We start from the raw sequence: 23,932 nt of genomic DNA on the forward strand, positions 1-23,932 counted from the left end.
TAGGTAAACAGGTTAAAAGGTTGAAATTCAGGGCCAGCGCCCTGGCTGAGTGGTTAAGTTTGTGTGCTCCTCTTCGGGGGCCCAGGGTTTCGCCGGTTCAGATCCTGGGCGCGGACATGGCACCGCTCATCAGGCCACGTCGAGGTAGCATCCCACATGCCACAAATAGAGGGACCCACAACTAAAAATATATGCAACTATGTACTGGGGGATTTGGGGAGAAAAAGCAGAAAAAAAAAAAAGATTGGAAGATTGGCAACAGTTGTTGGCTCAGGTGCCAATCTTTAAAAAAAAAAAAAGGTTGGAATTCAATATAGGCCCTTTTGACTCCAGAATTATAACAACTAACATTTGATGAATACCAACGCTATGCCAAGCAGTGACCTATGTGCTTACATACATTATTTCATTTACCCCTCACAATAATCTTCTATGGTGGCTACTATCATTAATGCCATTTTACAGATGAGGAACAGAAACAGAGCAGCCAGGAACTTGCCCAAGGTCTCACAGACAGTAAGTGGCACTCTCAACCACTGAGCTCTGCTGTAATTCAGTACTTCCAGACAGTGGGGAGGTTTAAAAGCATATAGCACAGAGGAGGTGAGAGCGACCATATAAATGACGGAGGGTTGTCCAGCAAAAGGTATACACACGCTTATGTTCTCCTCCTGCCTGGCAAAGCTTCTAGGTCCCTTTTTCTTAAAATACAAGAAAAATGGATGTAAAAAGGAGCCCTACATTGTAAGAGCTGAGAGAATAGGCCAACAAATGCCCAACGCACTCAGTCTGGCTGATATTGGTCATGACTCCAGAAGCATCCGCCTCATGGGCAGGAGGCTTAGAACACAAGCTCCCCACGGGCAGGGACCGTGTCTGGTTTTGCTAACTGATGGAGCCCGAGATTTAGAGCAGTGACTGGCACAAAGTCAATAATCAAGAAATTTTCTAATGAAGGATAGGATTGAACATGAATCCCTTCTATTTAAAAATCAGAATGACTCTCTCCTGTTGCAAATTCCTAACATGTACAAACGATAAAAGTGCACATTTCTGTACGATAAACACCCCTTACTAGAGGGCATCCACTTTTTTCCCAGTACTTGGTTCTTTATACACATGGCAGGAAGAAATATCTTTCCAGCGATCTCCTTTGAAGAATTAAAATTCTGCCAGCATCCTGATGTAGGAAGGAATCCACCTGGCTCTGTCAAGGGTACGGAGGCAGGGTTTATTCGGGATGAAGGGCTCCCAAAGAGTTCTAGCCTTAGGTTCAAAAGGTTGTGGAAAGGCACAGCTGCTTCATTGTACAGGCAACAGGAACAGGACAGAGAAGAGATTTTTCAAAATGGGCTAGATCTATTCCAGCAGGAATATTGACACCATTATAAAAGGTAAGACTTACCCCATTTTCCCTGTGGATTTTATTCATTCATTCCATCAGTAAAAACTTTAACTCGATTTTTTATATTGTCTCATCAGGTAGAAAAAATAGATTAAACCTCATCTGATTAAGCCTTAAGGTATAACTGTCAACTTATAAGATAATAAAATGACAGGGGACACTAAACTACACTACAGGAATGCAGTCAGCAAAATACAAACTGAAAAACTATACAGGATAAATGATCCGGCGTCTTCAACAATACATTAGAAAGGGAAAAAACAGGATGGAAGGGAACCTATAGATTTAAAAGTAGTCTAAATTATTCTGTTTACGAAAACACACTTAGGTTATAAAACTATTTTTAAAAAGTACTAATTGCCATAAAGTCAGGACAGTGGTTACTCTTGGGGGGCAGGTAGGATGGGAGTATATGGAAGGTTCTGGCAAGGACTGTCTTCTGACATGGATGTGGCTACATGGATGTTTAACTTATCCATTAAGTTGTATCTTTGTTTTATGTGTTTTCCTCTACTTGTGCTATATTTAATAAAAATTTTTTTTTTTTTTTTTTTTTTTTGCTGAGGAAGATTTGCCCTGAGCTAACATCTGTTGCCAATCTTCCTCTTTTTTTGCTTGAGGAAGATTAGCCCTGAGTTAACATCTGTGCCAATCCTCCTCTATTTTATATGTGGGTCACCACCACAGCATGGCTGACAAGCGGTGTAGGTCCATGCCAGGACCCAAACCTGTGAACCTGGGTCACCAAAGCAGAGTGCACCAAACCTAACCACTATGCCATGGGGCTGGGCTTAAAACTTTTCTTTTTTTTTTTAACAGGGAATGAAAAGAAGAAATGTTGGCAAGTGTTGATAATTGCTGAAGCTGGCACAAGGCAGTTAAATGACACTATTCTCTTTGCTTTTGCATGTATTTAAATATTCCATAATAAAAAGTTTAAAATGAAAAAAATTCACTGTATGTTAACTGCCAGTTCCTGCCCAGAGCAGCTCTCAATCTTATGGAAGAGACAGACAGTAAGTCAATAACTACCATCCAGTCTGGAGGAGTTATGGAAGCTCAGAGGAGAGGCATGGAACCCTGAGGTGGGGGGAAGACTTTGGGTAGAGACTCCTGAGCACAAGTACAAGTTCTTAAATTAATTAAGCAAGGAGGCCTTTAGGCTGAGGTGGTTCTAATGCCTCAGCAGCCTACAAACCAAACCAAAACCTAAGCCTGAAATGCCTCAAGGTTAAGAAATCAAAACCTAAGGACAACCACTCACAAACAGCAACTAGGCTTTCCCAAATAAGGCAACTGCTTAACTACCGCCAACGAAATAATCTCCTTGCTTTGCTTTGTGCCCTCTCTGTAAAACCCTTGCCCACAGCTCCTGTCTGTGGAGCACTACCAACCACTTCTGGCTTGGGTCTGTCCAATCTGAATTGGTTTTTGCTCAGATAAACTCCTGAAATTTTTAATATCCCTGTTTATCTTTTAACAGAGTTAACAGGGAAAGAGTTCCAGGTAAAGGGAAGAACAACATATAAAAATCACAGAGAACTAAAAATAGTTTCATATTCTGGACAAGTCATGGGAGATACCTGCCATTCCCCTAATTTAAGAAATCTTCAGAGGGGCTGGCCCGGTGGTGTAGTGGTTAAATTTGCATGCTCCGCTTCGGCAGCCAGGGGTTCACAGGTTCAGATCCTGGGCGCAGACCTACACACTGCTCGTCAAGCCAAGCAGTAGCAGAGTCCCACATACAAAACAGAGGAAGATTGGCACAGATGTTAGCTCAGAGCTAATCTTCCTCACCAAAAGAAAGTCTTCGGAATACCTGCCATGCCCAGGACCCTCTCCACTGGGACTCCTTATCCACTGTTCACCTGCCTTTGTACCACACTCCCCCCAGGCTGGACCAGAGATGAGCCCCACAGGTCCAACGGTGCTGTCCCACTCTAACTGTACCCTGACTCACCAACACAGGGACTCTCTCTTAGGGAGTTTACTTTTTTTTTTTTTGAGGAAGATTAGCCCTGAGCTAACATCTGCTGCCAATCCTCCTCTTTTTTTTGCTGAGGAAGACTGGCCCTGAGCTAACATCCGTGCCCATCCTCCTCCACTTTATATGGGGGACACCTACCACAGCATGGCTTGCCAAGCGGTGCCATGTCCGCACCTGGGATCTGAGCCGGCGAACCCTGGGCTGCCGAAGCAGAACGTGCACACTTAACCACTGTGCCACCGAGCTGGCCCCTGGGAGTTTAAATTTGAGACAGAGTCAGGCATAGAAAAGTAGAGAGGCAAAGAAACAGAAAGACACAGAGAGATGAGATAAGATGGATCTTAAAGGAGAAAAGTTAAAAGGACGAGAGGAGAGAATCAGTCAAGAACAGAAGAAGAAGTAGAGAGAGAGGCTGAGACGGCCGGTGAAGGATACCTAGATTTGCTCCTGGTTCGCCAAAGTCCAGAACTACTGCTTTCACGTGGACAGCATGAACGATGCTCCAGTTGTCCACGGAACCTGAATGCACAGCTGCAGAGGCCGTCCTGAGCTTCCTTACCTCCCTGTATATCCTAATGACATAAACAAATACACATCTACAAATTGCTCGAGGTAGCCAGAGTGCCTCCATCTCTCACAACCTGCCAGAGCTTTCCACATCCGCCCGGAATGCTGGAGTGGAAGGAGCAGGTGGGGGAAGGAGGAGGGCCAGCCATCGGGCTGTGAGGAAGCAGGGAGCGGTGGGCCCCTGCCCAGGAGTCCGAACTTTATTCCGGGATTGTTCACCCACCTCCTGCAGGAGACTTCGCGCATAAAAAGCAACAGTCATCCATTTCTTATCTTCCAAACAGCAATGAGGTCTATAAGGCAGCTGCTAACCTAGATTATCCTCCCACTTCTCAACATGAGTCATGGTTGGGGTTTTTTTTTTTGTTTTTGGGGGGTTTTTTGCTTGAGTTTTTCATATGAAAACAAGGCTCGTGCTCATGAGGGATAGTAAGCATACATAATGATTTCGATATATTTAGAACTTCTCAGATGGTACTGTGCAATTCCAGAAAATACCATTATATTCTACTTAAACCAAACATGTATAAAGAAAACACAATAAATCAATGATTGATTGTGTTTCTACTTTAGAAAATACAAGTCAGGGATCATTTCTCTGCTGAAAAACATCTGAGTTATGCTCATTACCTACAGAATAAAATCCGTACAGCTTCAAGGACATTTGTAGTCTCACTGTCTACATCTTCAGCTTCATCTCCTACTGTAGCCATCATCTACTTTTATTTATCAAACTTTTATGGTTCAGCTAAACCATCCAGCTATTCTGGGGAAAAAATTTGAAAAAAGTCCCAGCCCTCAGGAAGAGATAGAGTAACTAAATTCAATGTTCAGTGTGCTAAAGCTATGTTAAAATCACGCAATAGTGGGGATTATACCTAATCTAGGCTGGCAGGTTCACAAGGAAGGCTTCTTGGAGGAGGTGACAGTTGAGACTGGAGAGGTGAGTAGAAGCTTTCAGAACAAAGAATGGAGAACAGCATGGGCAAAGGCATAGAGGAATGAAACAGCTAAACACTCCGGGATGTAAAAAGGGGATTGTCAGGAGATGAGATTGGAACAGCAGGCACAGAATTCAAGAGGCAGGCAGGAATAGGAGACACTGTGAGGCTGGGGGGGTGGGTTATTTCTAAGTGTTATGGTCTCAATGTTTGTGTCCCCTCCCCTCAGATTCAAATGTTGAAATCCTAATCCCTAAAGGGGATACTATTAGAAGGTAGGGCTTTGGGGAATTGCTTAAATCTTGAGGGTAGAGCCCTCGTGAACGGGATTCGTGCCTTACAGAGAGGCTCCAGAGAGACCACCAGCCCCCTCCACTATGTGAGGACACAGCAAGAAGGTGCAAGCTAAGAACCAGGAAGTGGGCCCTCACCGGAAGGTGACCATGCTGGCACCTTGATCTTGGATTTTCCAGCCACCAGAACTGTGAGCAATAAATTCTTGTTGTTTATAAGCTACCCAGTTGGAAAAGGAATAAGACAGTAAGTAACGGGGAGCCCTGAAGGTTTTTGAGATAGGTATGAACAGAGAATCAAAATACTAAAATAGAGGATGCGTGGGATCAGGGATACCATATTCAGGGTGCCTCTTTAGAATCTGCACTGTAATAATCCAGCAGGACAACTGTCAATGTCCACTCAAGCAGCACTAGGAACTCTCACCTCAAGTTTATTGTTCTTTGGATCAAAGGAGACAGCACCCATGGGGAACCGTGGGAGGGCTGAGTAAGAGGGTGTTAGAAAGGATCTGGGCTGGTGTTACGTGATTTGGGGGCAGGTCCAAGGAAGCTTGGGTTTGCTCTGCATTGGGTGCCACCAGGAAGTGGGGGCAATTCTGTGACTGAGTATCTTAGCAACCTACCTATAGGTGGGAGGGAAGATCAAAGCTAAAGCTGTGATTGGGAAAGGAGCAGCAGTCATTTCCATCAGCCAGGCAGGGGGACGCCCGCTCATCTTTGTGGTTTGGACAATGTTCACGTTTTTGTCTCTGCTCAGGCATGATTACAGAGTAGTCTTATTGTTGTCTTGATCCATCACGGTCACAGAGTGGTCTTATCTGATGTTGATGTTCTCTGAAACCACTGATGTCCAACAGGAGAACGCCAAGACCCAGCTACGAGGGTCAGGCCAGCTTCCAGAGGTCAGGGGCTGCTTTTCTCTCTCACGTACTCTTTCTATTCGATTTCACTGAGCTTGTTTCATAGTCCTCAGAGCTCAACGGCTCCCAGCTCCTTTGTTTTTTTTGTGTTTTTGTTTGTTTTTCCTGGGGGGGGGGTGGGAGGGGTGGGGGGGGCTGCATGCAAGTCAGTGAACCCCATTTTGCTCTATTCTTCCTGGATTTTCCATTTTTGAAGCAGAAAAAAACACAGTTCCCCTTGCCAGTTATCTGCATTGCCAGGAAATGATAAAGCCTACAGGACGGTTCATGTTCTCCAGAAGTGCCGCATAAATACAGAATATTGACGTTCACAAGAGCTCAGTGCTGGTGCCAGCAAATAGAGAAGAGGAAGCAGTTTCTGGGAAGCTTCACCAGCATCTCCTCATATGCTCTAACTCATCTAGGAAGCGATTTTTTGCAAACAGAGCCTCCAACTTCATAACTTCTTATGAATTTATAGAGATGCAAGCATTTGATAGAAACAACTCTTACGAAATTCCCAGTCTCCATGCTTCACCCTCCCCCGTCAGGACGTGAGTGATGCTCCTCACTCCTACCCCCGCCAAAGGCTAGTCTCTCTCCTTACATAACAACACAGAAAAATTAACACCTACCTGAGATCTCAGTATTGTCACCAGTACTAAAGCTTTATGCCAAAGCTACAGGATTTTACGTACTGTAGTTGTGAGAATTGTTTTATTCAACAAATATTTTTTGAGCTCTAATTACATTTCAAGTATAGTTCTAGGCCTTTGGGGCTACATCCATAAAGAAAATAGACAAATCCTTGCCTTTGTGACGCTAATATTCTAGTACATGGGGAGGAAAAACACAATAAATAAGTTAAATATCCATAGGGGGTTAGCATGGTAGGGAGGAATATTAAGTGAGGAAGGGAAGAGGGGTAATTCTAAATGGGCTGATCAGTGCCAGCCTCACCGAGAAGGTAACATTTGAGCAGACTTCAAGAAGGAAGAGCATTCTGCAGGAAGAGGTTCTGGAAGAGACAATGACCTAAGCTCCAGAGTTCCAGGAATGGCCAGGAGGTCAGACCGGCTAGAGCAGGAGGAACAATGAAGTTAGAGAGGTAACGGGCCAGTAGCCCACCACAGGATTTGGCTTTTGCTCTAAGTGAGATGAGGAGCTATCTGAGAGTTCTGAGCAGAGAGATGAGATACAGAATGCATCTCACTGGAGACGGCAACCTCTGAGTTTTGCTGTAAAGGAGAAATGGGGTAACAGCATAAGCAATGGGGGCAGGTGACAAGGGAAGGTTTGTTTTGTTAAGAGAAATAATAGAATGATTGTATGCTGAATATAGAGTTGAAATTAAAATCACAATTCTCGCCTTTTCTGCTTCCCCAGTACACTGCTTTATTTGACTGCTTTATATATTGAGAGAGAAGTGGCTATATTTGCTTGGTCCATTCATTCAGTCAACTAGTTAGTATTATATCTTACATAAGCTAACATAACCAAGTGAAAGGAAATAATTTCTGAAATCTATAAAGAAACAGTTTTCAGTTTCTGGACAGGTAAAGTATCTAACCCACAACATTGATTTATTTCTTAAAAAGCTCTTTCAAATTCATTCTCTTTTCCTACAATCTTTCCACACAGAGAATTAAGAAAACATGTCATGTTATAAACTCCTCGCCAAACATTACAGTGGTCAAATATTCAAAATGCCCCTTCGACAAATTTTATGCCTACAGCTCAAGAGTTTAATGATCAACTCATTTATAATCTGAATATTTTAAAAGATGGATTTCCATTTATTGTAAAAGTGTCCCTGCATTTATGAGTTAACTGTTCTTTTAGTCAGGATTAATTTACTTTTTCTTCTCTTTACAGAATTGCTCATTTAGAAAAACACTATCAGCTGTAAGGGATTTTTGCATAATTGGCCATCTGTTTCAAGGTAATGATCACAGACTGCACGCTGCAAGAGAGTCATAGGTTTCCTTAGCTTCCTCCTCTAGGGATCATGAAATAGGTGAAATCCACAACTGTTAGTTTCACAAGAGCATCTTTTTGAGGCAGTAAGTACTGTTGTGGTTGAGTCTGAGGCTTTAATAGAAAAGACCATTTGTTTAAAAAGGAAGTTTTTCTGGGTTTGTGTTCAGAATTTCAATGCAGTTACCAAGAATCTCCGAGTTGCTGCGTACGGGATGTGGAACCAGGAAACCTGGATTCAAATCCTGGCTCCGCCTCATACCAGCCCAGCAACTCTGGGCAGGCTGCTTGACCTCTCTGAGCCTCACTTAGCTCAGCTGTAAAATGAGAGGGATCCTTGCCCCAGGGCTCTGGGGAGGACGGAAGGACCAGACTGTAGGCTTACAGGCCTAGCACAGCCATGTGCACATTATGGACTACCAGTAAATGTGCCTGCACCTGCCGTACCTGACGTCAGGTGAGGCTCAGTCCTTCCCTTTCTGCCTCAGTCAAGAGACTACAGCTCCTCATACAGTGCCGTTTATGTCCTTATAGCCACCTCTCTGGAGAAATGGCAAGACTTCTGAGTTAACCATATTCAACCTATTAAGGGGAGAAATGTTTTGTCCCCATGGACATCCTAAAAGTTTACACCACTATTGCTCTTGCTGGGGGAATGGGATGGGAAATGGGATCTCACTGGAGTGCATTTTATTTTAACAAATTACTTCTGTTTCAAAATTAACTACTGCGATACTTACAACATATTGTACTATGATGACCAATACCTTATCCTTAACTCTTTTCAATGCTTACTTTATACTTAACTCTTTTTAATACACGTGGAAAACTTGCATTAACGTTAGTTGTATGCATAAACATACTAACATATATATTTTGGGTTATAAAAATTTATGAACTTTGATATAGCACATCTAAACACCTTATGTTTATATTATCTTGGAATTTTATCTTGCAAGTCAGTGTGTTAGAAACTGAAAATGTTGAACACGGCTGCAAAGCTACTGCTGAGAAACCCTGGAAAAACTTGGGAAGCAACATAGCAATATAGCTTCGTGGAATCTGGAGTCAGAAAAAAACCCTGGGTTTAAATCCAGGCTCTGCCACTTACTATGTGTAATTCTGAAAAATTCCTGAACCTCAAAGCCTCAGTTTCCTCTCTGTGAAGCAGGGATACTAACAATAACACTTCTCAGGGATTAAGTGGATTAAAGAAAGTCATGCATCTGGAGCTCAGAATAACGTCATATATTATGATGAGGAAGACTGTTAATGCAAAGGAACTAAATCTGGAGTCCCCGGTTACAGGAGAGACATTTAAAGTCGTCAGTTAAGTATGATAACGAGCTCACTAAGTTTAGAAACCAGAAGATCCAAGTTTAAATACCAGTCCAGCTTTCTTCTTGCCAGCTATGTGCCCTTGGCCAAGGCCCAATGATTTTGTACCTCAGCCCCCTCATTTAACTGTTAGGGATTAATAACATTAGTTACAATTTGCTAAGCAGACCATATACCATTCAATCTGACAGGTTTATATATGAACTCCAGTCTGTACAACAACCCTTCAAGGTAGATGTTCGTGTCTCTATTTCATACACAGCTAAAACTGAGGGATGTTAAACTTGCTCAAGCCCACACAGCTAGTAAGTGGCAGAAGCTGGATACACACCCAGGTTTGTAGGTCTCCAAATCCTGTCCTTAGCTACCCATCGAACTACCTGCCACCTACCTCTCCTAGAGAAAAATCAAAAGACATTACTCCCATGAAGGTGCGTTTTTTTTTCAAGGATTGGCACCTGAGCTAACATCTGTTGCCAATCTTTTTTTTCTTCTTCTCCCCAACCCACCCCCCCTACAGAGTTGTACACTCTAGTTGTGGCGTGTGGGACGCTGCCTCATCATGGCCTAACGAGCGGTGCCATGCCGGCGCCCAGGATCCCAATGGGCGAAACCCAGGCAGCCTAAGCAGAGCGCGCGAACTTAACCACGGGGCCACGGGCTGGCCCCCCGCGCCGTGAAAGTGCTTTGAATTAAAACATCCTAGACAAACGTGAGATATTATCGTTACTATTCTATATCAATATAAATAATTCACAAATAGGTTCGTAATTTGCCCCTCACTGCCTGGGAACCCTGAAAGAACAAAAGGTTACGCTTCAAGCTCTCTTTCATCTCCTCTTGGAATTATGCCTTGACCTCCATTTCCCTTCCACAGACCTGATAAGCAACCTTAAAGAGCAGAAATCCATGCTGCTCGGAGTCACTCAAAGGCAGCTCCTTGCACTCCCGGGACTCCAGAGCAACAAGATGTTGTGATTTTCCTAGAAGTATGGACAAAATATTTTCTTGGGCTAACTTCTCGCACCTATATTTGCAGTTCGCTTGGGTAAGCATAAATAAAGTCATCACGTAAACATCCGCATAGACGAGTGCTTTCGAAATCGAGCCTCTACGGAACTCCACTTCCAGGAACACACGCAATCTAATTAGAGCAAATTTCGGTCCCTTTTCAACGATATGGTGTAAAATTTAGTGATTTCCCCTCCGAAAATTTTAACTAGTCCTACGTAGTTAAGTATAACTAAGTTATCCACTCGTGCAATAATAAGCTTCTTGGCAACACCAAAGTCTTGATGCTGGACGTGACATATGAGGAGCAAAGTGGGCCTCGGTTTGGTGCTACCTGGAAGGCAGTTCCTTTCCCGGCCCCCCTCCTCCTCTTTTGATCTGGGAGATGCTCAGCGCGGCCGTCTCACCCCCGCAGAGGAAGCAGGAGACTAAATTCCAGACAAAGTGGAGGGTGTTCATTTGCCCAGACAGATCTGGACTCTGGGAAGGCGCTCCCGCCCTAACGGCTGGATCCAGGACTACTAACGCACACTTGTTCGCGCGAGGAAGCAAGGTCATCCCGCGTTTCCGAGAAGCCCATCTCCGAGCACAGGGAATGCGACTTCCTCCGGTTCCGGGACCCACCTTTCCCTTCCCTGCAGGGCCCTCTCGCCTTCCCTGGGGCGCTGCGGGCGGGCTCCACCCTGCGCACGACGTCGGGCTCAGAGAAGCGCTGCTCACCAGCGGGAGCAATTTCAGCAGACGCGGCGCGTGGGAGGGAGCGAGGGGCTGAGCCCGGCCCCCGGCCCTTACCTCGGACGGCGAGATCTCGAACACGCCCGCGATCTTGGCGTAGAGCTCCTGGATGCTGGCGAAATCCTCCACTCGGCCCGTGGCGCTGCCGTGCGCCAGCTGCGCGTGGAAAACAAACCTGCGCGCGGGACCCGGGGGGTCCGGGAGGCCTCCGCGCGCGCCCGCCGGCTCGCCCTCCACCAGCCGGGCGCTCTCCCTGGACTTGGCTTTCTTGTTTCGCCGCAGCCCCAGAGGCATCTTGCCTGGCCGATGGCGGGGCTCACCTGCGCTGCCGACGGCCGCTTCCTTGGCCCGGCGCCGCGGACTTTGCGCCCCGGCCCCCGGGCTCGGCTCAGGTAAAGGACGCCGCTGGGCCAATGGCAGAGGCGCTTCCGCCTGGCCACGCCGGGTCAGGGCTCCCTCCTCCCCCCGGAGGAGCAGTTCTTGGACCTGGAGCGGCCGCCTGTCCTCCCCCCGTATGGCTCGAGGGAAAAAAACTGGGCACAGCCCCTCATCTCATCTCCCGGCGTCTCCTTCCTCCTTTTAAAAATGGCTCGATTTCCGTAAAAGCCTTGGGATGCTAAAGCTACGGAAAACAGACACTCTGGCCGTTCTGGTGCTTTTCAAGAAGGCGCAGTAGGCTCTCAGACACTATTGGGCCACACACCTTGGTGCCCGCACGTCTGGGCCGTCGAGGGTAGGGATTTAAGCGGAAGTCAGCCTTCATCTGCCTTCTCTGCGCTTTACATCAATCTCAAGGTGCCACCTTAAATTCATAGTTAAACACCGTCAGCACCCCTCAGTAATCCTTTTTGCTTTTTCCTGGGCAGCTTTCTCTCCCACTCAGTATTGTCCTCGAGTCATTTGCCCGACCTCCGCCTTTCTCGGTCTCTGCAGAGAATCCTTTTATTCTACGGAGAAAATTGAGGCTATTAGGTGTGACGTGCGAATTCCGTCTATTCCCCACCCCCTGCCTATAACCCCACCCACCTCCCGATCCCAAACTCCGAAGAAATCTTTCTTTTGATTGCTCTGATCTCTTCGCTCCTCAAGGATCTCTATTTTTTAAGCTACCAGTTGACCCTTGTCCTCCGTCTCCCACCTGGTGCCACTCACTGATCTCTTACATTGTTTTCCTCCAGCCCTGCAGTCGCCTGTGCCTACATTTTCACAACAAAGCCAAAGTCTTAAATTATTAGCTGCACTTCCTCACTTCCACCTTTGCTCTTAGACTGCTGTGGTCGGCCTTTGCCCCTGCACTCCACTGAAATTGCTCCGCGATCCTCAGCACTTCATAATCACCGGATATGATTAACTTTTCAGTCTTTATCTTACTTCACCTTTAAGAGTATCTGCGTTGACCATTTCATTGTTAAATCACGCCTCTTTTTTTACTTCCTTACCTCTCTGCCTTTTTGCTAACTGCTGCTCTCCAGGAACTGTGTTCTCCAAGGCTATTGTCCCTTGACCATCTTCTCGACTTACTCTTGCATGCTCTCCCTGAAGGACCACATCTATTCTCTTGGGTCCAATAGACGTTGTTGACCAAATTTATATCTGCAGCTCAGTCTACCAGAAAGTGAACGTACTGCAGGAAATTCAAACTAAGCTTGTACAAAACCGAACTCATCATTTCTCCTGAAAGCACCTTTTTCCCCCCTTTTTTTTTAACTCCTGATGTCAGTGAATAGGATCATGTACTCAGTGGCCCAGACCAGACATCTATCTCTGAGCTTTTCCCTCACCTTTGACATCAACTCAGTACTGAAAATCCATGTTTCTCAAATTAAGGTTGGTACGGGGGGGGGGGGGGGGGGTAGTCTGTTAATTCTCTAGGATAACTTTAAAAGTTTTGTGTTTTATGTTTTGTGGACGAAAATAATCCGTAACCAATCTATAAATGAAAATTTGGGTGAGTTTATTCTGAGCTGAAATCTGAGGACCATGGCCCGGGGCCTTTCTTCCCGAAGAAAGAAAGGACACCAAGGAAGTGAGGTATACAGAGCGGTTATATACCCGCAAACAGGACGTTTCACATGTGATTGAAATGTCCCTTGCACAGTAGTCACAAGATTGCCCTGTCGGCACAGTGCTTGATGGACACAGCTGGTAGTGGGTCTGCTATCTCGGAGGGCGTAGCAGGAGGCAAGTCTATTGTCTCGAGCTGGGTGGTCACAGGTTAGCGCAGCAATCAGTTCCTAGCCTAAGGAAAGATGCTTAATCCTTAAGGAAATGCCAATGTTGGGAGGGGGAGGGAAGTTGCACCTTTATCTCAAGGGCCTTTGTTCTTGCCACGGGGAATATCTAAAGCAGATATACAATGCATGCTCAACAGCCACGGTCAGGCCCTTTTGGAAAGACAAGGTCAGGCCGAATTAGGTTTGTACCAAATGGCTTCCTCATATTCTCCAATATATCCTATTACTTGCCATTTTTATTTGTCAGTTTCTATGACTTAAAATTTAATATAAACGTATTCTGGTTCATATGAATGACTCCCTGAAAATGGAATGCTGCTACAGGATCTCAGGACTCGAATTTGCCTTTGTGTCTATGATTGCTATAGTACCAAATGGTATTACGTTAGTTATCTTGGTTAATGAGCAAAGAGTAGAGAAAACCTAATAAGTAAATGGTGCATTCCCATGAAGTGAAAGTCATATGACTTTACAATGCATTGTTTGGATGAAAAGCTCCCTGAAGTTTTATTTAAGAAAAGTAGGAAGGGGATGGCCTGGTGGCACAGTGGTTAAGTGCACACATTCCTCTTTGGCAGCCTGGGGTTCTCCGGTTCAGATCCTGGGTGTGGACATGGCACTGCTTGGGAAGCCATGCTGTGGTAGGCGTCCCACATATAAAGTAGAGGAAGATGAGTATGGATGTTAGCTCAGGGCCAGTCTTCCTCAGCAAAAAGAGGAGGATTGGCAGCCAATGTTAGCTCAGGGCTAATCTTCCTCAAAAATAAAATAAAATAAAAACAATGTCTTTAAAAAAAAACAAGGAAAAGTAGAAAGAGAAGTGGGTCATCATAGGTTCATGGCAGGTATATTAGCAATATCTAAACAGTATGAGGGAACACAAGATGATATAAAATGAAGAAAAACTTCAAAGAGAAGAATGCCTTTGAGCTGTGTCAAATAAAATATGAAATAAACAGGGCAAAACTATTGGCATAGGGTGGGAAGGTTGGATTCTATAACCTTTCAAGCCCCTTTAATTTCTGAATCTTTTTTTTTTTTTTGCCTATAAAGTGAAAGTTTCCCTCAAGACCTACATCAAGGTCATCTTTGCTGTAAAATTTCCCTTAAGGAACCAGCTGTATCAGCCATAGTTATAGCAGGAAACAGATGGTACAATCAGATTAAGAGTGTTTGGCAAGGGTTTAACAAAGGGACTGGACAGGTGGTGGTTAGCGTATACTCATAACATATAGTATAACCCACATATCTAGGGACAGCTAAACTTCAACAAGTGAGTCAAAAATATACAATGGAGGGACCAGCCCGGTGGCATAGTGGTTAAGTTTTTGTGGGGGTTTTTTTGCTGGCCTGGGGTTCTCAGGTTAGGATCCTGGGTGCGGACCTACACACCACTCATCAGGCCATGCTCTGGCAGCGTCCCACACACAAAAAACACAGGAAGATTGGCACAGATGTTAGCTCAGGGACAATCTTCCTCACAAATAAATAAATAAAACATACAATGGAGAAAGGAAAGTCTCTTTAATAAATGTGATGGGAAAATTGAACAGCCACATGCAAAAGAATGAAAGTAGACCATTATCTTTCACCATACACAAAAATTAACTCAAAATGCATTAAAGATTTGAATGTAAGACCTGAAAACATAAAACCCCTAGAAGAAAACATAACCAGTATACCCTTTGCCATTGGTAGTAGCAGCATCTTTTCAAATACACGTCTCACCAGGCAAGGGAAACAAAAGGAAAAATAAACAAATGGGACTACATCAGACTAAAAGTCTTCTGCACAGCAAAGAAAACCATCAACACAACGAAAAGATAATAATTGGGAGAAGATATTTGCAAAACATATATCTGATAAGGGGTCAATATCCAAAATATATAAGGAACTCATACATCTCAACAACAAAAAAGCAAACAACCCAGTTAAAAAATGAGCAAAAGATCTGAACAGACATTTTTCCAAGGAAGATATACAGATGGCCAACAGACACATGAAAAGATGTTCAACGTCACCAATTATTAGCGAAATGCAAATCAAAACTACAATGAGGTATCACCTAACGCCCATCAGAATGGCTATAATTAACAAGAAATAACAAATGCTGGAGAGGATGTGGAGAAAAGAGAACTCTCATACACTGCTGCTGGGAATGTAAACTGATGTAGCCACGCTGGAAAACAGTATGGAGATTCTTCAAAAAATTAAGAAAAGAACTACCATATGATCCATCTGTTCCACATCTGGGTATTTATCCAAAGAACCTGAAAACACTAAGTCGAAAAGATATTTGCATCCCTATGTTCATTGCCGCGTTATTCACAATAGCCAAGACTTCGAAACAACCTAAGTGCCCATCAATGGATGAATGGATAAAGAAGATGTGGTATATACACACAATGGAATATATACACTACTATATTTATATACACTACTCAGCCATTAAAAAAAGATGAAAACTTGCCACTGCCAACAACATGGATGGAACTTAAGGATATTATGCTAATGAAATAAGTCAGAGGGAGAAAGTCAAATACCATATGATTTCACTCATAAATGGAATATAAAAACAACAACAACAACAAACAAACACATAGATATAGATATTAGATTGGTGGTTACCAGAGATGAAGGGAGGAGTGGTGAGGGCAAAAGGAGTAAAAGGGTACATGTGTACGGTGACAGATGATAATTAGTCTTTGGGTGAACATGACGTAGTCTACACAGATACCAAAATATAATGACGTACACCTGAAATTTATATAATGTTATAAACCAATGTTACTGAAATAGAAAAGTTAAAGTTAAAAAAAAAACATGTAGTAGAGTATCCGTTAGCTGTTTCTACCCCAAAGTCTAAAGAGAAGAGGAATTAGAAAATTTTGAAGAGAGAAACACCTTAAGAGGAGCTGTCACATTTGCTTGAAGGAAACATCCACCCAGAGGCAATCTGGAGAGAAAGCAGCTGGGGAAACGGAAATAAACAGCCTGACCCATTATTACCCTTAGACCTGAGCAAAAGGAGCGCCTGCTCCAGCTCTCCTTCAGCTACACAAAACCCTACAAGGTACGGAGTCGACAAGGTCAACTGGGCATGGCCACTGAGAACCCATGCCCTCCCTTCTGGACTATGCTCTGGATACCCAAGATCCTGGATTTCCTTGCCCATGTGGCCCCAAGCTTGCTTCCAGAAATTGCAATTTCCAGGGTCCAGGCAGCCAGCACTGCTGATGTGCACTTCCCCAATGCCTTGGGAAGCCAAGGAGAAGCTCTTTGCCACGGTAAGTGGGGTTGGGGTCGCAGAATAGAAGTGGGTAGAAAAAGAATGAGGTAAGCTGCAGGCAGAGGCCTGTTTCTCCCCGTGCCCCTACATCCCAGTGTGGACATCTGATGAACTGGGGAACTCTAAATTTGAACTTGGCTTTTCAGAGCTCTTTGAAGATACATTCGGAGGATAGAATATATGTTATTTGACTATTTTTAAGCAATTAGTTTTCTTTTTCTTTTCTTTTTCTTTTTTTTGAGGAAGATTGGCCCTGAGCTAACTGCTGCCAATCCTCCTCTTTTTGCTGAGGAAGACTGGCCCTGAGCTAACATCCATCCCCATCTTCCTCTACTTTATATGTGGGACGCCTACCACAGCATGGCTTTTGCCATGTGGTGCCATGTCCGCACCCGGGATCCAAACCAGCGAACCCCCGGCCGCCAAGAAGCAGAACATGCACACTTAACCACCGCACCACCAGGCCGGCCTCTAAGCAATTAGTTTTCAATAGCTGGGCCTCCATTTGTACCCTTGCCCCAGGTGCCACAAACGTACCTACTCTGACCTCATTCTCCTCCCTTCCTCAGATCATCTCCCCAGACTCAACATTGAACTAAATCGCGTGCCAGAGGGAAGAGGCTCTGTTGATATGGCCCAGGCTGCAGATGCCTCCAGGAAAGACTGGGAAAGGTGAAGATTGGATCTGGAGAGAGAAATGGAAGTTAGCTGGCACAACACCCACCTACCTCATTTCCGAGTTCCTAATGCACATCTATTGTTCTAGAAATAGTTCTTTGCAACAGGGTTTTGTATTTGTGTACATGCTGACTTTTTTCACCTTTGGTAAATTGTCTACCTGACCACACAGTTCCTTGATGGCAGAAACCATGCTTCATACTCCTCTTTGGTATCCTCTCCAGATTCTTACATGGTGTTATGTATGTAATAGATATCAGTAAATACGATTGGGTAAAATAAATTGACCTTTGTTACTACCTAAGATAAATGAATTAACTACAATTAATCCAAAGTATTCGTCTTCACTTTACATCTAGGCTTACCGTTCAGCCCAGGTTATTGATCCACAGTATTTCCACTCAGTAGCATTTGATATTCCTACCAGCCTAAAAGTATCAACTATAAAATTAAATATGAGTGAGCCATAAAAAAATTCTAGGATTAAATGAATATAACCTTATATGTCTGCCAAAGCAATAGTATTAACTTGTTTATCAGGAAACATGTAGTCATCAAATGAATCATAAGATACTGACTGGTTTTTCCCAGCAAATATAGCCCCTAATTACAGCAAGTAACATTAAGAATTAGGAAGAAACACACACTTGCACCCCCCAACACCCTTCCCCTCTCCGACCTCAGTTATGTATATATCCAGTAAGCAAATACTGTGGAGAAAATAAACACAGGATTTGTTAAACCATATGCAGTTTTCCCTGGAACTAAAGATAGCGTGTTTTGTGGTTGCATGGCAACGATGAACAACTGAAGATGACAAGTGGGCAAGGAGATAACCTTTATTTAGCTAAAATTCAAATAAATTTTTCTAGGAATAATTGGAAATAGAGAACTGGAAAATAAGAAGAGAAAAAGGAGGTGGAGTGATATAGTGGGAAGAAGAAAGTTGACAATCAATAATAATCAGTAGGTGTTCACTGAGCACCGACTGTGTGTCTGGCTTCGTGCTCAGTATTTTACATGCATTATCTCATCCGTGGATACTTGGAGGAAACCCTCTGGCATGGGGACCAAATTACTCTCCATCTCTGAGGTTATGGGAACTAAAACAAAGAGGCAGGAACAGATGTGAAGAGTAAGCTAATGTAACGTCAGTTCTTATACAATAACTTAAATATGGAATTGCCACGTGGGATTCAGAAAGCAGCCATGTTCAGAAGCCACATATTTTAATCAGTCAGGAACTGTATACAAAACTGAAAATAGCAATAGTGAATAGTTGATATATAAGCCTTTGACGACACTTTCAGAGTTGGGCAAATAATTTCCTTTAAACAGAACCCAAAATTATAGAGTAAAACAAATGTTCTCTATGAAAACAGTAACCTAAACAACCTTTTTAAAATAATCACTATAGTGATTTTAAGGTCAAGATAAAGCACAGATAAAAAAATGTATAATTTCTCTAAAGAAAAATATCTCACGTAAGAGTAGAAATTCTGGAGTAATTACCTTACGTATCAAAAATCTGAAATCTGGGGTCACTGTCCTATCCATTTGCTGGGGGAAACAGTGAGAGATTGTCAGCACCTGAGAGTCATTAGCTAGTGATGACGATTGTCTCCAAGTGTTCCATTTTAAACTTGAAATACATGCAAATAATAGGTTCTCAAACATGGCCAAATATTTTTTGTTTTGTTCCTTAATTTTACTGGAAAAATCATACTAGTAAGTGTTATCCAAAAATATTTTGCCACATTCGGTAATTAAAATTAGAACATTGAGGGCCAGTCCCAGTGGCCTAGTGGTTAAGTTTGGCACACTCCTCTTCGATGTCCCAGACCTACACCACTCGCCTGTCACTGGCCATGCTGTCCCAGCAACCCATACACAAAATAGCGGAAGACTGGCAATAGATGTTAGCTCAGGGTGAATCTTCCTCAGCAAAAAAAAAAAAAAAATTAGAACACTGAACTTACCCAGAAAGTTTTTAAAATTAAGAATTTGACCTGAGGGACTGGCCCCGTGGCTGAGTGGTTAAGTTCGCGTGCTCCACTGCAGCAGCCCAGGGTTTCACAGGTTCAGATCCTGGGCACGGACATGGCACCACTCGTCAGGCCATGTTGAGGTGGCGTCCCACGTGCCACAAATAGAAGGACCCACAACTAGAATACACAACTACGTACTGGGGGGATTTGGGGAGAAAAAGCGGAAAGAAAAAAAAAATAAGAAGATTGGCAACAGTTGTTAGCTTAGGTGCCAATCTTTAAAAAAAAAGAATTTGACCTGAAAACACATCATTACAATAACCTCAATAATTTGATATAACGTAATTCAGGTTTTGCTGTGATGTTAGCAGAGACAGGGTGAAGCTCATGCCTGCCAAGCAGAATGCAGAGTATTATTTACATGACGTCGATATAACGGAAAAATCCAATTGGAATTTTTAAGTGGGCATCCTGCTTTCCACTTTCCTTTCAAAAGTCAACTAAACAAATAGACATAGTGAGTTTAAAAGGAAAAAATCAGCCCTAAGGGAATATTATATAGAGATGGTATCATTTCCTATACTTTCCACAACTGTTAACAAAACTCGGAAGCTGTTCAGGTTATCAATTAAGTGCATGAGTTTTCCATTAAAAGACTTGATTCAAGTCATCACATTATTATATAATAGAGGCTGACTATAATTTGGGGCAGATCTTTTCATCTCTCTTGGCTAATTTTTCATACTCAAAGATATTTACTTCTATGTGATATACACACAGACACAGACACACACACACAAATACAATGGAATACTACTCAGCCATAAAAAAGACAAAATCGTCCCATTCACAACATGAATGGACCTTGAGGGTATTATGTTAAGCAAAATAGCCAGTCAGAGAAAGACAAGCACCGTATGATTTCACTCATATGTGGAAGATAAACTAACAGATGGACAAAGAGAACAATTTAGTGGTTACCAGAGGAGAAGTGGATTGGAGGTAGGCATAAAGGGTAAAACAGCACATTTATATGGTGACTGACAAATAATAATGTACAACTGAAATTTCACAATGTTGTAAACTATAATGACCTCAATAAAATTTAAAAAATTTTTAAAACCCCACAAAGATATTTACTTCTTATGGTTAATATGAGGGTTACACAAAATAATATTTGTAGGCCAGGTAGCATAGTACCTAGCATATAGTAAATGATTAATGAATATTAAGTATTATTGCACAATAGCTATTCATAATGAAAATGAATGACATACTGTCAGACCCTATAGTATCTTTGAATCAAGTATGTGTCCTGTGTTTGGTAATAGTTTTCATATGTATATTCCATTCTACTCATAAACTTTGAAAATAGACTTTCCGAACATGGCATATATTTAATTAGTCAAAATAATGAATCAGAACATTTTATTCCAAACATTTTGGATTAAGAAAAGTTGGTTTAAATAGTGAATATAAGTTATAAGAGAAATGTTAAAAACACTTGCAATCCAATCATTTTCAAGTATAATAGGAAATATCAACAATTTGATTACGCTGATCATCACATTTTTATCTGCTCAGTACATTCAATCCTGAAGTACGTTTATTTAGTAAATGAATATTTCAAGTTGTAAACTAAGCCAGAAAGTAATCAAACAATCTATCTTCATGACACATTGTATTTAATATTTCTTCGATTCAGAATAGTCTACTCTTTCCAAATTGTTCCCTGCCTCTTTAGACATCTGTCTTAAATAAAAATATTAGCAAATGAATTCCACAAAATGTCTACTGTTTAAATTATTCAGCATAAATTCAATCCAACTTTTATTTATTTACTTTTTTTTGCTGAGGAAGATGTGCCCTGAGCTAAGATCTCTTGCCAATCTTCTTCATGTTTTGCTTGAGTAAGATTAGCCCTGAACTAACATTTCTGCCAATCTTCCTCTATTTTATCTGCGGGTGGCCACCACAGCATGACTGACAATGGTGTAGGTCCCTGCCGGGGATCGAAACCTGCAAACCCAGGCTGTGGAAGTGGAACATGCTGAACTTAACCATTATACCATAGAACCGGTCCCCAATGCAACATTTATTAAGAAATTGTTTTGCATAAGGCTTGACCTAAATGCTGGCAAAGTCTCTTTTCAAGAAGACCCAATCTAGTGAGGAAGATTAGCATAATTCTTAATTATACAAAGCAAATTATAATAAGCTCTACAAGGAAATAAGCAGACTGAGGAAAAGATTGATTCTGATCAAAGAGATCAGGAATGTCTTCAGTCTGAGGTAGACCTTGATTTTGACAGAAGTTAGGATTAAAATGCTATAAGGACTTGGGGCCGGCCCCAGGCCAAGTGGTTAGGTTCACGCACTCCACTTTGCTTCGGATCCTGGGCGAGGACCCAGCACTGCTCATCAGGCCACGCTGAGGCAGCGTCCCACATGCCACAACTAGAGGGACCCACAACTAAAATAGACAACTATGTACCGGGGGGCTTTGAGGAGTAGGAAAAATAAATAAATAAATAAATAAATCTTTTTAAAAAATGCTATAAGGACCACATGTAGAGAAAAATTGGGGGACTTTCTTTCTGCAGAGGCCAAACATAAGAAGATATGAATAGTTTATCTTACATATGTGCCTAGGGTTGGAGTTTCAATATATAAAACTGGAAAATCAGGTTGATACCAGATTATAAATAATCTTGAATACTAGGAAGAAGTTTGAATCTTATTTTGTAAGCAATTGATTATAACTGATAATGTGGTTAATGTAGAACACGAGACTAGGAATAAGGAAAACTAGTCTAAAATTTACTACCAATTAGCTTGTGAGCAAGTCATTTGACAGCTCTGGGCACCAGTTTCCTTACTTGTTGTTAAAAAATAAAACTGAGAGTTGGACTGAATTACCTAAAATTCCTTTAAATACAAAAGTAATATGTCTATGATTCAATATAAAACTATGGGACTACTTTAACTTTTTATCAATCTGTATCATTTAGAAGGTGAAAATGGATTATTCCTACTTAAATAGAAAATTTGGGGGCTGGCCTGATGGCATAGTTAAGTTCATGCACTCTGCTTTGGTGGCCCAGGGTTCACCGGTTCGGATCCTGAGTGCAGACCTAGAACCACTCATCAAGCCATGCTCAGCCGGTATCCCACGTAGAAAAACTAGGAGGATGTACAACTATGTACTGGGGCTTTGGGGAGAAAAAATGAGGAAGATTGGCAATAGATGTTAGCTCAGGGCCAATCTTCCTCATTACACACACACGAAAAAGAGGGGGCCAACCCAGTGGTGCAACAGTTAAGTTTGCACGTTCTGCTTCAGCAGCCTGGGGTTCGCTGCTTTGGATCCCAGGTGCACACCTGCACACTGCTTGTCAAGCCATGCTGCGGCAGGCATCCCACATATAAAGTAGAGGAAGATGGGCATGGATGTTAGCTCAGGGCCAGTCTTCCTAAGCAAAAAGAGGGGGATTGGCGGCAGATGTTAGCTCAGGGCTAATCTTCCTCAAAAAAAAAAAAGAAAGAAAGAAAGAAAAAGAGAGAGAAAATAGAAAATTTAAAATTTTATCATCCTTGTGGTTGTTAAAATAAAAGCGGATTTAGTCTTGCTGATAATCCGATTCTAAGTCTGTAACAGACATTTTCTTTCTGGGCATTAAGTAAAATATATTCAGCAAAAAGAGGGGGATTGGCAACAGATGTTAGCTTAAGGCTAATCTTCCTCAAAAAAAAAAAAGAAAGAGAAAATAGAAAATTTAAAATTTTATCATCCTTGTGGTTGTTAAAAGAGGATGTAGTTTTGCTGATAATCTGGTTCTATGTCTGTAACAGACATCTTCTTTCTGGGAATTAAAGAAAATATATTCCCCCAAAGAAAGTTTATCTCATTCTCTACCATTATAGCGCTTTCTTCTCCACCAGGATCTCAAATGCTTAGTAAACTTAAATCTGATTGCATTACTTCCTTATTTAAAACTGCTCATTTGTTTTCTGTTGCTTATAGCAGTAGTTCTGAAAGTGTGGTTCCCAGACCAGCACCATCGGCATCACCCAGGAACTTTTTATAAATGCAGATTCTCAGGTCCCACTCCAAAACCACAATCCGCGTTTTAACAAGCTCTCCAGGTGACTCTGATGCACCCTAAATTTGGGAACCGCCGTCTTATAGGATAAAACACAAATATCTTAGGACAGCATACATCCAGCACCAGATCCCCTCCAATTCCCCTGCCTCTCTCCCAAATCAAACCCCACACTGTAGACCTGTTAAAGCACTGGTAGTTCCCTAATACCACTACCTTTTGCTCAGGATGCTCCTAGAAAGCACTTTCCCAACATGGAAGCCTGAAAGCTGCTTCTCGTGAATTGAATGTTGCATGGTCAACCAAAGCACAGAGTTGACATACACATCACATTATTGGAATTAATGGAATAATGCATTCCACTAGTAGAAACGATATGGCAAGACTGGGGCTAAGTAAAGACTAGTTATGAATGCGGAAGAAACACAGGCCTGGATCTGCACAGTATGCTGGCACCAGCCCCAAATGGAAAGCTACTGCTCTG

At 42.6% G+C, this 23,932-nt stretch overlaps 1 protein-coding gene and 1 long non-coding RNA gene across 4 annotated transcripts in view; one reads left to right on the forward strand and one right to left on the reverse strand.

Moving 5' to 3' along the window:
* GIPC2 (GIPC PDZ domain containing family member 2) overlaps positions 1-12,103 on the reverse strand; it is a 77,131-nt gene extending 65,028 nt beyond the window's left edge. Inside the window, exon 1 of one of the 3 annotated variants that reach the window (XM_008518999.2) lies at positions 11,214-12,103. In XM_008518999.2, coding sequence (XP_008517221.2) covers positions 11,214-11,450 — 237 coding nt within the window. In that variant the 5' untranslated portion in view covers positions 11,451-12,103. Of the gene's footprint in view, positions 1-4,037; positions 4,188-11,045 lie in introns of those variants that run through there. The other 2 variants (XM_070592808.1, XM_070592809.1) reach the window with 2 other exon arrangements.
* A 2,916-nt stretch (positions 12,104-15,019) lies between these two features.
* LOC139079194 (uncharacterized) lies at positions 15,020-17,685 on the forward strand. The gene is made up of 2 exons (XR_011532567.1): positions 15,020-16,677; positions 17,249-17,685. It is a non-coding gene; the product is annotated as an uncharacterized lncRNA (long non-coding RNA).
* The last annotated feature ends 6,247 nt before the right edge of the window (positions 17,686-23,932 follow it).

The sequence above is a fragment of the Equus przewalskii genome, chromosome 24 (assembly GCF_037783145.1).
Source record: "Equus przewalskii isolate Varuska chromosome 24, EquPr2, whole genome shotgun sequence".
In the NCBI taxonomy this organism is placed as follows: domain Eukaryota; kingdom Metazoa; phylum Chordata; class Mammalia; order Perissodactyla; family Equidae; genus Equus; species Equus przewalskii.